This window comes from Chrysemys picta, chromosome 7 (assembly GCF_011386835.1).
Source record: "Chrysemys picta bellii isolate R12L10 chromosome 7, ASM1138683v2, whole genome shotgun sequence".
Lineage (NCBI taxonomy): Eukaryota > Metazoa > Chordata > Testudines > Emydidae > Chrysemys > Chrysemys picta.
Genome location: NC_088797.1, coordinates 54,113,854 through 54,128,800, shown reverse-complemented (window position 1 = coordinate 54,128,800; position 14,947 = coordinate 54,113,854). Strand labels below are relative to the sequence as shown.

The 14,947-nt window shown below is 44.0% G+C and overlaps 1 protein-coding gene across 4 annotated transcripts in view; it reads right to left on the bottom strand.

Moving 5' to 3' along the window:
* Positions 1-4,765: 4,765 nt before the first annotated feature.
* LOC101946636 (E3 ubiquitin-protein ligase TRIM39-like) overlaps positions 4,766-14,947 on the bottom strand; it is a 43,190-nt gene continuing 33,008 nt past the window's right edge. For all 4 annotated transcript variants that reach the window (XM_005285636.4, XM_008171422.4, XM_042850061.2 and 1 more), the window contains 4 exons: positions 11,379-11,401; positions 10,641-10,753; positions 6,847-6,885; positions 4,766-6,223 (listed from right to left, as the gene is read on the bottom strand). In XM_005285636.4, the coding sequence (XP_005285693.1) occupies positions 5,667-6,223; positions 6,847-6,885; positions 10,641-10,753; positions 11,379-11,401 (732 nt within the window). In that variant the 3' untranslated portion in view covers positions 4,766-5,666. The remainder of the gene's footprint in view (positions 6,224-6,846; positions 6,886-10,640; positions 10,754-11,378; positions 11,402-14,947) is intronic.

The window sequence follows — 14,947 nt, the reverse complement described above, 5'->3', positions numbered from 1 at the left end:
ATGAGCTTGGTCGCTCTTGCTCCTCAAGACACAATCTTTCACCTCTGGTTTGTTTCTGTTTCAGTAAATAAAAATAGGGAAAGGACTGGGCAGGGACATGGAGGGAGCTGGAGTCCTTTCATGGAGTGGTGAGTGTTTAGCAGGAGAATTTCTTTTCAAACCCTAACATTTCGGACACTTAACTATACCCTGTGGATTTTCTCACACAATCCTGTTTGACCCCAAGTGTTTTTTAGTCTAATTAGCTAAAACTTGGAAACACACAGCCATTTCAAACTGGAAAGCTGGGATCTTTGGGTTTGACCAGTTTGAAACAAAACATTTAAACAATGTCAAAACTTAAAAATTGAAATCAGGCGATTTGTCAAACTCAGTCCTGTTATGTGAACAGTTTGGTTTCGATTGATCAGCATTTGTTAACAACAAAAACAAGTTTCATTAAAAAATTACTGCTCAGCTCTACCCCTTCCTTGGTCTCTTCCAAGCCCTGTTCCTGGGTTTCAGTGGCTGGGCCTGGACAGACCAGAAGGAGCTACAGAAAAGAGATTCACTTCTCTGATCCACAGTGAGGAGCCCTCACACAGCCGCTGTACAGCAGCAGCAGGTCAGGACAGGCACTTCTGGTTGTGAGATCTGAGATGATGACAAGCTCCTTGTCTTGTGGGGTGAGGGAAGGAGAGAGTTTGACAGCAGGGAGCTCAGGTCCCTTGTCAATGAAGGTGGGTGTGTGTGAGATGTGGCACTGAGAGGAGGAGGCGGAGTTGGTTCTCAGACATTCATCTCCCTCATCCTCACTCTCCATGGATGGGGTCTCACTGCACATGCTCTGCAATTCAGCCACCCATCTGCTCTCCTTTCTCTGAGTGGGGGATACTGTCCCTGACCTTAGCTGCCTTCTCAGCCCACAGCTTCCCCAACACGGGCTCTGTCTTTTCACCCACAGAGGCTAGGTTCTAGGCTATTCATGGCTGCTGTTCCCTCCCCTCCCCCTCTGGGAATGCAGAGTGCCCCAGTGCAGCCTCGGAATGGCAAGGTCAATGTTTCTTTCACAGTGAAAAGGGAACCGTGTCCCTATTGGTGTTTGGGTCACAGATTCCATCCCGAAATAGATCAGGAGATACAAATGACAGAAAATACCCTCCACATAGAAAGGGAAATTTTAACAACTGATTTATTTATGATCAGGGAAACTGACGCCTAACCCAAGTGGACAATGAGTCTTGCCTATATGTGTGAATTTTGGTGGCTATGACTCAGTTGTTCCACTTGACACCCTAATCACAGACATTCTGTGTTAACATCTCGCTGCACTGACACAGTGGAAACTGTGCCCACAAGCTGTGCTCACTGGATTGTTGGACAGCTCCAAGCAAAGGGAGCAGGTCAGTTGAGCCTGGAAGGTTTTTGCTGGATTCTCAGAAGCCCCAGTGCAGGGAAGAGAGGAGCTGAGTTTCATTTTCCTCATTCCACAAATGGGCTGCACCTGAACCTTGACCAGCAGCATTTGGGGATTTCTGTGTGAGGGAGGTGGAAAGGGCCAGATTCACAAAGGGGACTCAGACCCAGCATTGCAGCGCCTATTTTTAGGCACCCCGGCTCCCTGTACAATGCACCGGGAGAGCTAGGGGCCTAAGAATGGGATCCCACAAAAGACAGCGCTCTGAGTGGGAAGCTGCCTCAGCCAGACAATAGGACATGCCAGCAGTGTGGCCTAAGCCCCATCCATCAAAGGGACTTAGGTGCCTGGCTCTAAACTGGAGGGAGGCAGCTCTCCCTACTTGGGATTCACAGCCATAAACTCTCTTCCAGGGTGAGGGGCCTACACCAGGTTAACCCCTTCTCATGGGAAATGAGAGGGATGGTACCATTGCCTGCCTTGCAGAGGTGAAAATAAGGCGGTATGGTCTGGTACAGTGGCAGTGATTTAAAGAGCCCAGGGCTCTAGCCGCTGTGGGGAGCCCCAGGCCCTTTAAATCACCGCCAGAGCTTCGGCAGCCGGGTTTGGGCAGGGATTTAAAGGGCCTGGAGCATCGGGTCCTTTAAATCACTGCTGGAGCCCTGTTGCCGCTTCCCCAGCAGCAGCAGGGCTCCAGCGGGGATTTAAAGGGCCTGGGGCTCCCCGCAGTGGCAGGAGCACCGGGCCTTTTAAATCCCCACCCAAGCCCTGCTGCCCCGGGGTAGCGGTGGCAGGGCTCCCATGGTGATTTAAAGGGCCCAGAGCTCCATGGTGGCTGGAGCCCCGGGGCTCCCAGCCACCTCTGCAGCTGGTAGCTCCGGGGTGATTTAAAGACCCTGGAGCTTCCAGCCACAGCCGGAGCCCCAGGGCCTTTAAATCTTGAAAGGCCCCGCCTCGTCCGGTTGAGGCTCAGGACTCCGGCATACCGGTAGGTCCTTTAAGTTACTTTCACCCCTGCTGCCTTGTCATCTATGGCCCAGCAGTGAGGGCACTCAGCCAGGCTGAGGGATGCACAGCTTCAAATCCCTTCTCTGCCTGGCCTGGAGCAGGGGCCTGAGCCCAGGTCTCTCATCTCTGAGGGGAGTTCCCTGGCCACTGGGCTCCGGGAGCTGGGGCTCTTGCAGTCTGTCCTCTTTGAGCTATTCCACTTTTTAGAAAATAGTCATTGGAGCAGAGCCTGGAGCCATGGTCTCCCCAGAGAGAGGACTAACCAGTAGGCCACAAATTGCTTTTCTTTGCTTCCTGTTCTACTTGTCTCTAGACACAGGAACCATAAATACTTCAGACATGACAGTAAAGAAATACCAGCTGCTCTTCAATTAAAGGCTAGTGCTAAAGGTGCATGTTAACCCTTTGCTTGCTAAGAATTATTACCCTTGGGGTGTAGAAAGAAAAAATCCAAAATGGCTTTTCTTTCCTTTAATCACAGTGATAGAAAACAGCAGAGTTTGTTGCTGAAACTTTGTTTGCAAAAAACTCTCTTCATCCTGAGAGCCCATCGTCATTGCCCTTAGTATGAGCTGGCCACCAGCAGAGAGCCCTGAAGCCTCCATGTGTCCCCTGAATTGCACAAGCCTGCTCCTGAGACTCCTCTCTGTGGGGACACAGGGGCCAGTGCAACCTGCCTCTGAGGTTCTAGCAGCACAGCCTCTGCACAGACCGTGCTCCTCAGGTCAGACAGAAGAGCAGAGGAAAGGACCTCAGCAATGATCTCCATTCATTGCCTCCGGCATAGCCCTCTTCCCCCAACACAGATCGTGGAACCCATGGGTTGGGACAGTGGGACAACATCCCTGACATATCCATGGAGCAGAAACTCCCATCTGTAAGAATAATTCAAAGGAAATGCTTTGATGTGAAGTTTGCTGAGTTTCATTTCCCTGCTGTATCTGGGAATAGACCACAGTATGGCTCACATTGTCTCAATGGACTCTGAAATCTTTGCTCAGGGAGAACTCCCATTGTAGCCACTTCTCTCTTACCCCACGTTTAGTGTCAGGGGACTTGAGGAGTGAAAGGCAACATTAGCATGTGTGCTGACTCCTGGCTATGATGTGAAGTAAGAATAAATAAACGTAAAGTTGCCAGAAGCAAATTCTCATTTTTTTTAAAGTGACCATTCAATTTTTTCCCCTGCAAACCCTTCTCCATGTGCGTAAATTTGAACTCAAAGGGATAACCCCCACACACAAAGATCAGCATATTCTTAAGAGGCTTCATGATCCTTATCCTCAAAATGAAGCTCCCAACTAATGACTGCAATTTTCAAAAGTACCTAAGGGAGTTAGGAGCACAAATCCCATTGACTTTGAATGGGACGTATGCACCGAACTCACTTAGGTGTTGTTGAAATTCCACCTTAAGTACTTAATTAACCACAGACCAAAAAAAAAAAAAAAAATGTTTGGAGTGAAGGTTGTGACTACATTTCTATGGTTTGCTTCCTTTACATGAGTTACAGAAGCAGTGAGAAGGCAAGGACATTCTTGCTGATTTGGGTGTCCAAAGCCCTTAGGACTGGAGGCTTTGAAAATCTCATTTTGCCACATTGGACATAGAAGACTGACAAACCATCAATGGATCACCATTGAGAACATGCTAGCCCACTGTGAGCTATGAAAAGAAATGGAAATGCTTGGCAGGCCTAGATAACCTATGGAAAGGTTCATGGGATGGCCCTATGAGTAAGACTGGTTGAAATTTTTGTATAAAAACTGATTTTTGATAAAATTTGGGTTTCATTTAAACAAAAATTTTACACTAAAAGTGTCTGTTTTCCATGACATTTTTTTGATTTTTCATCAAACAAACAAATGTCCCAAAACTGAACTATTTCAGCAGAAAACCAAAATACTTTGATGGGGGCATGCCACCATGACTGAGTCTGTTCTATTGTTTCACAGCTATCTCTGATTACATTGGGACTGTCTGGTAGGAAAAGAGCCTCCACTGATTTGACTCACGACTGTGTCTTTACTTTCAGATGTAAGAGAGTGCATCAACATTAACGTGTTCTCTGAAGGACTTTTCTATGAGGCCACGCTAATCCAGGCAGAGCCCATCTCTCATGCTGCCTGTTTCTACAGGCAGAATCCTGGCTGTCGGACCTCGTATGTTACCAGAGCCTTCCACTCAGTGATCAAGGTGAATTTTATCCTAGACAAGTGAAATATTCTCCTGTGAATTGTAATTACCTCCAAAATAATGTCTGGTATCCCAGTCTCTCTTCTGGATTCCTTACCACAGAACATAGCATCTCTCCTGTATTTCTCATGATGACATTTCCTGAGATCACAAACAGGACTGCAGGACTTTCAAATGTTTGTTTTTATTTGAAGTTCATTTCGACAAAAAGTGAACATGCTCCTGTTTCTCATACTGGTCACAAAAGATGCGCTCTGCAACAAACCAGATTTTTTTTTTTAATCTTGATTCAAATTCCCCTCCCAGTGCCCCCACTTGCCAGCAGCAATGATGCTGAAGAGGTTGATCACAATGGCTGAATTTGGCCCACTATGTTTATATTATGCCATGCCTTGCGGGGTGGGGTGGGGGGAAGGAGTTATTGTCAGCTGGAAGTGAAGTGGTGCTCTCTGGATCTTAAAGCATGACCCACCACTGCCTGAGCTATGAGACCCAGCTCTGTTAGCTAAGGCTGTAGCAGGATCATCAATCTCTCCCGCTACTGCTAGAAGTGGACTGAGCACCATGCTGAATGGGGGTGGGTGATAGTCAGAGCCAGACATGCCAGCTACTAAAAGGCAGTGTGTTCATTGAACTGCCAAAACTTATTTTGACATTTAGATCTGTTGCAATGATACAGACAAAGCAAAGTACAGTGAAGATAAAATTGGCTCAAAGAAGGATTTTCTTTCCTAATTTCTCCCTTAAAACATTTTCCATTCCTTTTTGCAAGAGAATTACATTTATTCCATATTGGTTTCCCCTTCTACAATGCATGTTAAGGTTTGTGTATTTTGTTCTGCTGGGTAACTGACTCTCCCCTCCTATCTCCTTAGCCAACTTCACCTCTCCACTCCCAAACATCTTCTCTATAGGTTTTCCCCTCTCCAAACTCCACCTTCACACTCCCCACAGCACCTTCTCTCCCTGGGCTCCACCTCTCTCTCATTTTCTGCCATTTAAGACTGCTAGAGTCCTCCACCCTCGTGACGTTCTTGAGAGTCATTGGGATATTTTCCCCCATGTCTCAGGGACACACTGTGATATGGGATGGCCCACACAGGTATGAGAAAGATGTGTATATTCCTCTTTCCCCAACTGAGAAAAAAGGGCGGATTTTGTCCCCAGAGAAAGAGGCCGGTGGGAAAGTGAAGATCAGGGCCTCATTATCAACATCAAAAAATGTCACCTGCCCCCGTTCGTAGTCCAGAGAGACCCGAATCCTCCTGGGTTTATCAGCAAAAGGGAGGTGGGTCCCCTCAGGGGAAGTGTAAGCCACCAACCACCCTGCCCCGCTCCGCCGCAAAGCCCAGAAGCCCTGCTCAGGGCTAACACTGATCCTTCCCTTCCTGCTCACAGACTCTCTGGCAACCCCCAAAACCCAGCTTCTTGCTTCCCCCACCTCCACCTCCCAGCAATGTCTCCCCGAGGTGAATCCCTCACAACCTAGCACAAAGGGATCATTGTCAAATCTCTCCAGATTGTTGGGCAGATTCTGCCGTGTGAATCCCCATCTCACACTTTTCTGATCCTCAGAGAGGACGAGTCGGGGATGAGCCGTATCTGGATCCAGAGTCACATTCACTGGGGAGAGAGAGAATCAGAGCGTTAGAGGCAGAACTTAGCCCTGGGGGAGGCTGGGGGCCATTTCTCACACTCCCAGGGATCTCACTGCAGCTCCTATCCCACAATCAATAGGGGTACTGTTGTAGCTGCTGCTATGAGTGCAGAAACCTTCCAAGCTGCTCCTTGTTCCCCCGTGGGGCTGCCACACTCCTAGCTGCAGAGACAGACTGGGAGGTAGCAGAGCTGGAGTTCACAACATTCAGCAAAGCCACCAGTGATACCTGGGGCAGGGAAAACAGCCGAGGAAGTGGCACAGGGGAGAGATCCTTTCCCCACTCCTGAAAGCAGTGACCCCAAGCTTCTCTTCCCAACCTAAGGGAAAGAGAAAGAGAGCAGGGGAGAGTCCAGGAAGGGGATAGAAGGATGTAGCAGAGGGACAGAGTTAAGGTTGTTTGGGTGCTAGCTGAGTCTGTTATTGTGGGATGATTGCCTTAGATTTAATTTTTTGTTTTCTTTTTAATTTCAGTGGGGTGTTTTGCTCTGTTTCAGCTTAATTTGTATTTAGGGAATTTATAAATTAATTAGGATTTTTGTGAGAATTTTACCAGATTTTGAAGAGAAATATCCACATGAGGACTTACCTTTCTCATCTGGTCCCATAGATTGAAATATTTTTTTCTCTAATTCAGATGTCAGATTGTCCGGAGAAAAAAAAATGTTGACAGAAATTAGATGTTATGCTGATACATTCGTAATTATATCCCCTCTATTAATTAACAAACTTGTCTTTTGGAGGCCCATAGATAGGAGCATAGAAAGAAATAGACAGAGATTGAGAAATGAAGAAAGACACAATTTTTTCTAGTGAGGCTGGATTAAAATTAAACATTTTTTCATTTCTATTTACCAATTCGTCCTAGCATCCCATAGATGTCAAAGGCCAGAGGGGCCCATTAGGATGATGTGGTCTGACTATCTGCAGAACTCAGGCTAGAGAACATCACCCAGTGATTCCCACTTGGGGTTAGTAACTTGTGGCTGAACTAGAGCATTCTCTCTTCTGCTGATGGAGACCCCTCCCCCCCCAAATGCTAAATTGTTCCGCTGAGGAAGAATATTGGATTATTTTTAGGGCTGTCAAGCGATTAAAAAAATTAATCTCAGTTTTAATTGCACTGTTAAATAATAATAGAATGCCATTTATTTAAATATTTTGGGATGTTTTCTACATTGTCAAATATATTGATTTCAATTACAACACAGAATACACAGTGTACAATGCTCATTTTATATTATTATTTTTGATTAAATATTTGCACTGTAAAAAAGAAACAAGAGAAACAGTTTTTTTTCAAGTATCAGAGGGGTAGCCGTGTTAGTCTGAATCTGTAAAAAGTAACAGAGGGTCCTGTGGCACCTTTAAGACTAACAGAAGTATTGGGAGCATAAGCTTTTGTGGGTAAGAACCTCACTTCTTCAGATGCAAGATGCAAGTTTTTTTCAATTCACCTCATACAAGTACTGTAGTGCAATTTCTTTATGGTGAATTGAAAAATACTATTTCTTTTATCTTTTTACAGTGCAAATATTTGTAATAAAAATAATAATATAAAGTGAGCACTGTACACCTTGTATTCTGTGTTGTAATTGAAATCAATATTTGAAAATGTAGAAAAACAAAAAATATTTATAATAAATGTAAAGTGGTATTCTATTATTGTTTAACACAGCGATTAAAAGCTGCGATTAATCACAATTTTTTTAATCGAGTTAGCTCAAAACAAATTAATCCCTTGTGTTAACTGCGATTAACAGCCCTAATTATTTTACAATTATGTCTTATTTTGTTTTATTGTTAGTTATTTGTTAATATAGCAGAAGTGAAGCAAGGCACGTTACATACAGAGAGGAGCAGATAGGGACAAAATACACAGAGAGACTCTGGACCAAAAATGGAGACAGCTTTGGTGAGGGGAAGCATGCCCAGTGGTTAGGGCATGAGCCATGGACTTGGGAGATCTAGGTTTAATTCTCTGCTTCACCCTAGACTTCCCTGTGTAGCCTTGGAACGCTATGGGTACATGTGCACTGCAAACTAAGGTATAACTGTAGCGTGGGTAGGCTAGCTAACATGGACAACAAGAGTAATTAAGTTATGGTCACATGGACTGCAGCACGGGCTCCCCACCCAGTACAAGCCTGCTGAGAACCCTAGGTATGTACTCAGATTGTTGGTCCATGGTGCTGCGTTTTCACGGCTATTGTTACCTGTGCTTGGCAGATTAAGGGCACATGGTGCAACAATGCACACTAAAGGGGTGTAATTTCTAAAGTGTACTAATTTGTGTTGCACAATAACTGGTGTGTGCAGACCCTGCTGGTGCACACTAAATGTTCCCTAGTGTACTTTAGTGAACTATCGTTTCAAACTGCACTAGTTAGACTGCTCTAGGGAACGTTTAGTGTGCACCAGCAGGGTCTGCATTGACCAATTAGTGCACAACAGAGCATTGGTGCATTTTAGAAATCACAGCCCCCTTGTGTGCATTGCTACACCATGTAGACATGCCCTGAAGCTAGCACTGATATACCTGCCCATGCTACAGTTCCACTTTAGTTTGTGGTGTAGCCATACCCTTAGTCACTTTATGTCTCAGTTCCCCATCTCTACAGAAGGAGATAATAGTATTTCCCTATCTCACAGGAGTGCTGTGAGGATACATACACTGAACTGTAAGGGGTTCAGATACTAGGATAATGGCCAATGCCAGGTGCTTCAGATGGAATGAACAGAACAAGCAATCATCAAGTGATCCATCCCCTGTGGTCCATTCCCAGCTTCTGGCAAACAGAGGTTAGGAACACAATCCCCGCCCATCCTGGCTAATAGCCTTTGATAGACCTATCCTCCATGAATTTATTGAGTTCTTTTTTGAACCCTGTTATAGTCTTGGCCTTCACAACATCCTCTGGCAACATCCACAGAGGTTGACTGTGCGTTGTGTGAAGAAATACTTCCTTTTGTTTGTTTTAAACCGTCTGCCTATTAATTTCATTGGGTGACTCCTAGTTCTTGTGTTATGAGGAGTAAAAAATAACACTTCCTTATTTACTTTCTCCACACCAGTCATGATTTTATAGACCTCAATCATATCTCCCCTTAGCCATCTCTTTTCCAAGCTGAAAAGTCCCAATTTTATTAACCCCCCCTTTGCCATCTCTTTTCCAAGCTGAAAAGTCCCAGTCTTATTAATCTCTCCTCATATGGAAGCTGTTCCATACCCCTAATAATTTTTGTTGTCCTTTTCTGAACCTTTTCCAATTCCAGTATAACTTTTTTGAGATGGGGTGACCACATCTGCACGCAGTATTCAAAACGAGGGTGTACCATGGATTTATAAAGAGGCGATATAATATTTTCTGTCTTATTATTTTTTCCTTTCTTAATGAATCCCAACATTCTGTTCCCCTTTTTGACTGCTGCTGCACATTGAGTGGATGTTTTCAGGGAACTATCCACAATGTGTCCAAGATCTCTTTTTTGTGTGGTAACAGCTAATTTAGAGCTCATCATTAGATTCTAACCTGTTAGAATCGCCATTATATACTGTGAATATATAATCCAGCTTCTTTCCAAATAAAGAACAGAAGTATTTACTGAATACATCTTCCTTGTCTGTATCATAGAATCATAGAAATGTAAGTTAGGAAGGGACCTCAAGAAGTCATATTGTGCTGGGGAAAAATTAATCAATACCTAGACCATCCCTGTCAAGTGTTTGTCTAACATGTTCTTAAAAACCTCCAGTGATGGGGATTCCACAACCTCCCTAGGTAACCTGTTCTAGTACTTATCATGAAGTATTTTACCATCTCCATTTGGTTATAGACTTACACCATTGTTATGATCTCATTTGTTTCTACTTTATTTTTTTTTAAATCCTCTGTATTGTCATTAACCCTAATGGTCATAGATTTTTCATGAATATTTGTAGCTTCCCTTATCAATTGTCAGTTCCTTCCCACATCCCATTTGTTATATGTTCTTTTCTTTAACTTGTTGCTTTCACTTGCCCTCTTAAAAGGATCTTTTCTTTTCAAGCTCATGACATTATACTAACATTCTTTAAGGGCTTCTCTACACAGAGTTAGTACACATTGAAATGGCTGATACACAAAATGCAAACCCTTAATGTGCACTAAATCTCCATTAGCTGCACAGTCTGTACTACTGTGCTACTTTCATGATATTATCATCCCTGATTTTAAGATGTGGGCATCGAGATTCCAAGGTTTCAAGATTTGGCACAGAGAGATTAAGGTCCAAAATTTCCAGCATAATTTCTAAAGAGGAGATCTTGCTAACTTGTGTGTGTGCCTAACTTTAAGGAAATGAGTAGTCCCACTGAATCCTTCTAGCTCCCCTTCTCGGTACCTTTGAATTTCCTCTGAGTCTCCATTAGAGCATCACTTTGGTTATAAGTACTGAGGCTCTCAGACAGTTCAGGAGAAATCTCCACTTGGTGCTGGAGCTTCACCTCCACACGCCTAGAGAAAATAATAAGATTGTTATTCATGTTAGGGAAAGTTACTGGCCTAAGGAGCCTAGGGAATGAATTACTTTGTTTATGCCAGCCTCAGAGCAGGTATAGCTCAGGCAATTGCAGTATAAGCTTCCCCCATGGTGTCCCATCATGGTGCTTCAACCTTACCCATGAGAATCCAGCTCTAGGGATAAGAAAGAAATTCAGTCTCCAAAGCCAATTTACTTTCGAGCTCTGTGTTATTCTGAACAATATGAGAGGACCTCTTCAAAGGCAGAAAAGACAATTTGGTGCCTATCTCCTCCTTTTATCCTTAAAAATTTCTCACTCTCTGTTATCATATTTCTGGTGCTCTTTTTTTTCTGTGGACACCTGCCCACCGGGAACTGGAGTAAGACCCCCGGCTCTGCTCCCTAGTATACTTCACAATTCTCTGAACACTCATCAGATGGTAAACATTCTGGATCCCTGCTGACTTGGGCAGGATCCAGTGGCCTATAGGTGAAAAGCCCATATTCCATCCCTGGAATCCCAAGGAAGACAGTCCTCCAAGGATGGACTTTACTGGGAAAATATTTCAGGTTAATAACCCTTCCCATCTTATTGACATTTAAGGAGAGGACACCTACCTGCTCAAGATGCTGCTGTCCTCCTAGAGGAGAGAGAAATAGAGAGGGAAGCTCAATGTACATGTTGTAGTTAACAAAAAATTAGTTCTTAAAATCAGATCTTTGTGTTATTGTTATGATGAAGTTTTGTTATGGATGGATACAGTGCTCCGAGTCTCTCAAGGCATCATGAAAAGTGCAGAGTTAAAGTTGTTTGTGTTTGCTATGACTTTCCAGACTGAGTAGCTTCTTTACATTTAACACTGTATTTCTGGTTGTTTAATGTTTTTGTTTGTTTCTTACTTACAATGTTTTTGAAGGATTTTTACTCTTAATTGAGAAATTTGTAATATCAACCATGACTTCACCTTAACACATATGTTTGTCTGAGATCATTGGTTGAATTAATAATTAAGTCTGGTAGAAGGTCAGATCTTCATCATAACTGCTCATTGCCTTTTCTATTTGGTGATTTTATCCATGGAAAGAGTATCATTGACTCCAGGAGATTTGGGGGGGGCCTCACAAGTCTGTTTCACATTTGGAGCAGAAATTGGTGATGTGGAGCCAGGTATTTTTGGGATGTTATTTATTTACCAAATGTACACAAGCCCTGTTTCTTCAAGCACAGGTGGTGACAGGCTATATCTACACTTAAAATGCTACAGTGGCACAGCTGCAGCTCTGCAGCTGCATTGATGTAGTGCTTCAGTTTAGACATTTACTACAACATGAGCTACGCTGACAGAAGCACTCTTTTGTCGGCATATCTGTATCTACACGGGAGGCTTGTTGACATAGTTATGTTGGCTAGGGGTGTTGCCCTGGATTGGAGGGAGGGAGTGTAACCCAGTATATGATCAAGCTAATTTGAACCATATTATGTGCATTCAGCCACCATGAATTAATAAAATAGAACACCGCGTAGTTAAGGGTTATTTTGAAAGCAGGCTTTTAGAGGCAAGGTCAAAAGAGAGGAGAGAAAAGTAAATAATTGAGACTGAAGGAAGATAAGTGGATGGAAGACCTTGAGTCCAGGTGTCTCTGATATTAGAAGTTTATTGAAAGTTAGGAAAAGTGATGATCACTTAGGTGTCATTATGACCTATGTGTTTTGTTACTTATAAAAAGTCTAGATAATAGAGTGTACTTTGGAGCAGTCCTCTGAAGCCATCCTAAGAGAGATGATATTCCTGAAACTTTTACTCCCCGGCAGGTGAGCAACTGGCCACTGTGTATCTGCTCAATACCATTCCAGACTTTAGGTAAGTATTTGGATGTTCTAAACCTATTGCTTATGTCTGTGCTTAAATCTAATAAATTAGATAGAGCACACTTACTTGCATTAATCTTTCATTCCACAAGTCCATGGGTCCAGATCTAATGCATCCAAGGGTGCTGAGGGAGTTGGCTGATGTGATTGCAGAGCCATTGGCCATTATCTTTGAAAATTGTGATGATCTGGGGAGGTCCCGGACGATTGGAAAAAGGCAAATATGGTGCCCATATTTAAAAAAGGGAAGAAAGAAAACCCAGGGAACTACAGACCAGTCAGCCTCACTTCAGTCCCCAGCAAAATCATGGAGCAGGTCCTGAAGGAATCCATTTTGAAGCACTTGGAGGAGAGGAAGGTGATCAGGAACAGTCAACATGGATTCACCAAGGGCAAGTCATGCCTGACCAACCTGATTGCCTTCTATGATGAGATAACTGGCTCTGTGGATATGGGGAAAGCGGTGGATGTGATATACCTTGACTTTAGTAAAGCTTTTGATACCGTCTCCCACAGTATTCTTGCGAGCAAGTTGAAGAAGTATGGATTGGATGAATGGACTATAAGGTGGATAGAAAGCTGGCTAGATTGTCAGGCTCAACGGGTAGTGATCAACGGCTCGATGTCTAGTTTCAGCTGGTATCAAGCGGAGGGCCCCAGAGGTTGGTCCTGGGGCCGGTTTTGTTCAACATCTTTAATGATCTGGATGATGGGATGAATTACACCCTCAGCAAGTTCGCAGATGACACTAAGCTGGGGGGAGAGGTAGGGATAGGGTCCCGAGTGACCTAGACAAATTGGAGGATTGGGCCAAAAGAAATCTGATGAGGTTCAACAAGGACAAGTGTAGAGTCCTGCACTTAGGAAGGAAGAATCCCATATGACGCTACAGGCTGGGGACCAACTGGCTAAGCAGCAGTTCTGCAGAAAAGGACCTGGGGATTACAGTGGATGAGATGTTGGATATGAGTCAACAGTGTGCCCTTGTTGCCAAGAAGGCCAACGGCATATTGGGCTGTATTAGTAGGAGCATTGCCAGCAGATCGAGGGAAGTGATTATTCCCCTCTATTTGGCACTGGTGAGGCCTCACCTGGAGTACTGTGTCCAGTTTTGGTCCCCCCACTACAGAACGAATGTGGACAAATTGGAGAGAGTCCAGAAGAGGGCAACGAAAATGATTAGGGGGCTGGGGCACATGACTTACTAGGAGAGGCTGAGGGAATTGGAGTTATTTAGTCTGCAGAAGAGAAGAGTGAAGGGGGATTTGATAGCATCCTTCAACTACCTGAAGGGGGGTTCCAAAGAGGATGGAGCTAGGCTATTCTCAGTGGTGGCAGATGACAGAACAAGAAGCAATGGTCTCATGTTGCAGTGTGGGAGGTCTCTTCCAACACTAATATTCTAGGATTCATCACACGGAACTGCTGTGTTCTCATTGATTTATTCCTGACACCACCTGGAGTGAAATAGTTAAGTTACCCCTGCTGTGGTTTCTGAAAACCTTGAGTAGCAAGGGGAAGTGGGTTTTTTCGCATCCCTGACTGACATAGCTATGCTGTTATAAGTTTTAAGTGTAAACCATTGCTTAACTCACTGTAATTTTATCCCAACAACACAAGGAAAGCCTGAGTCTCAGGTTTGGTCTCACTTAAAAGTTGTGTGCGCATATATTGTCAGCTGGGGAATGAATGAAAAAACCACACCCCTAATGAACACAGCTATGCCGATAAGCCCACAGTGTACAAGACATAGCTGTGATGATGGAGTGCTTCTCTCAATGTACCTAATGTGTTGGGGAAGTGGCATTCCTACCCTGGCAGAAAAACTCCTTCTGTTGGTGTACGCTGCACCTACACCAGGGGACTTTCCTGGCATAGGTATGCTGATATTGCTATGCCAGCATAAACTCTGTAGTATAGACATAGCCCAAAACTCCTTCTCCGGGGCCACATGGCCTTTTCTTTACACCCACTCTGGGCAGCTTTTACAACACAAAGAAGCCTCAAAAGTGTTTACTGTGTGGGCTTGTCTAATAGGGAAGTTAATCTGGAGTTATGTAGGCTGTGAATTTAAAGTGCAATAGATATTGGAATAGCACCCTGTGTGGATATTCCTATTCTGGAATAAGAGTGCCTTTTTCTGGCTTAGCTTATTCCACTCTTATTCTAGAAGAAGTATGTCTGTACATGGAGTTATTGTGATATTGCAACTTTAAATCCACAGCCTACATATCTACCTTAATCTGAATGAATTTTTAAGCGTAGACAAGGCCTCTGAGTTAACCACTCATTCTCACTAACAACCTTCTGAGTGTGG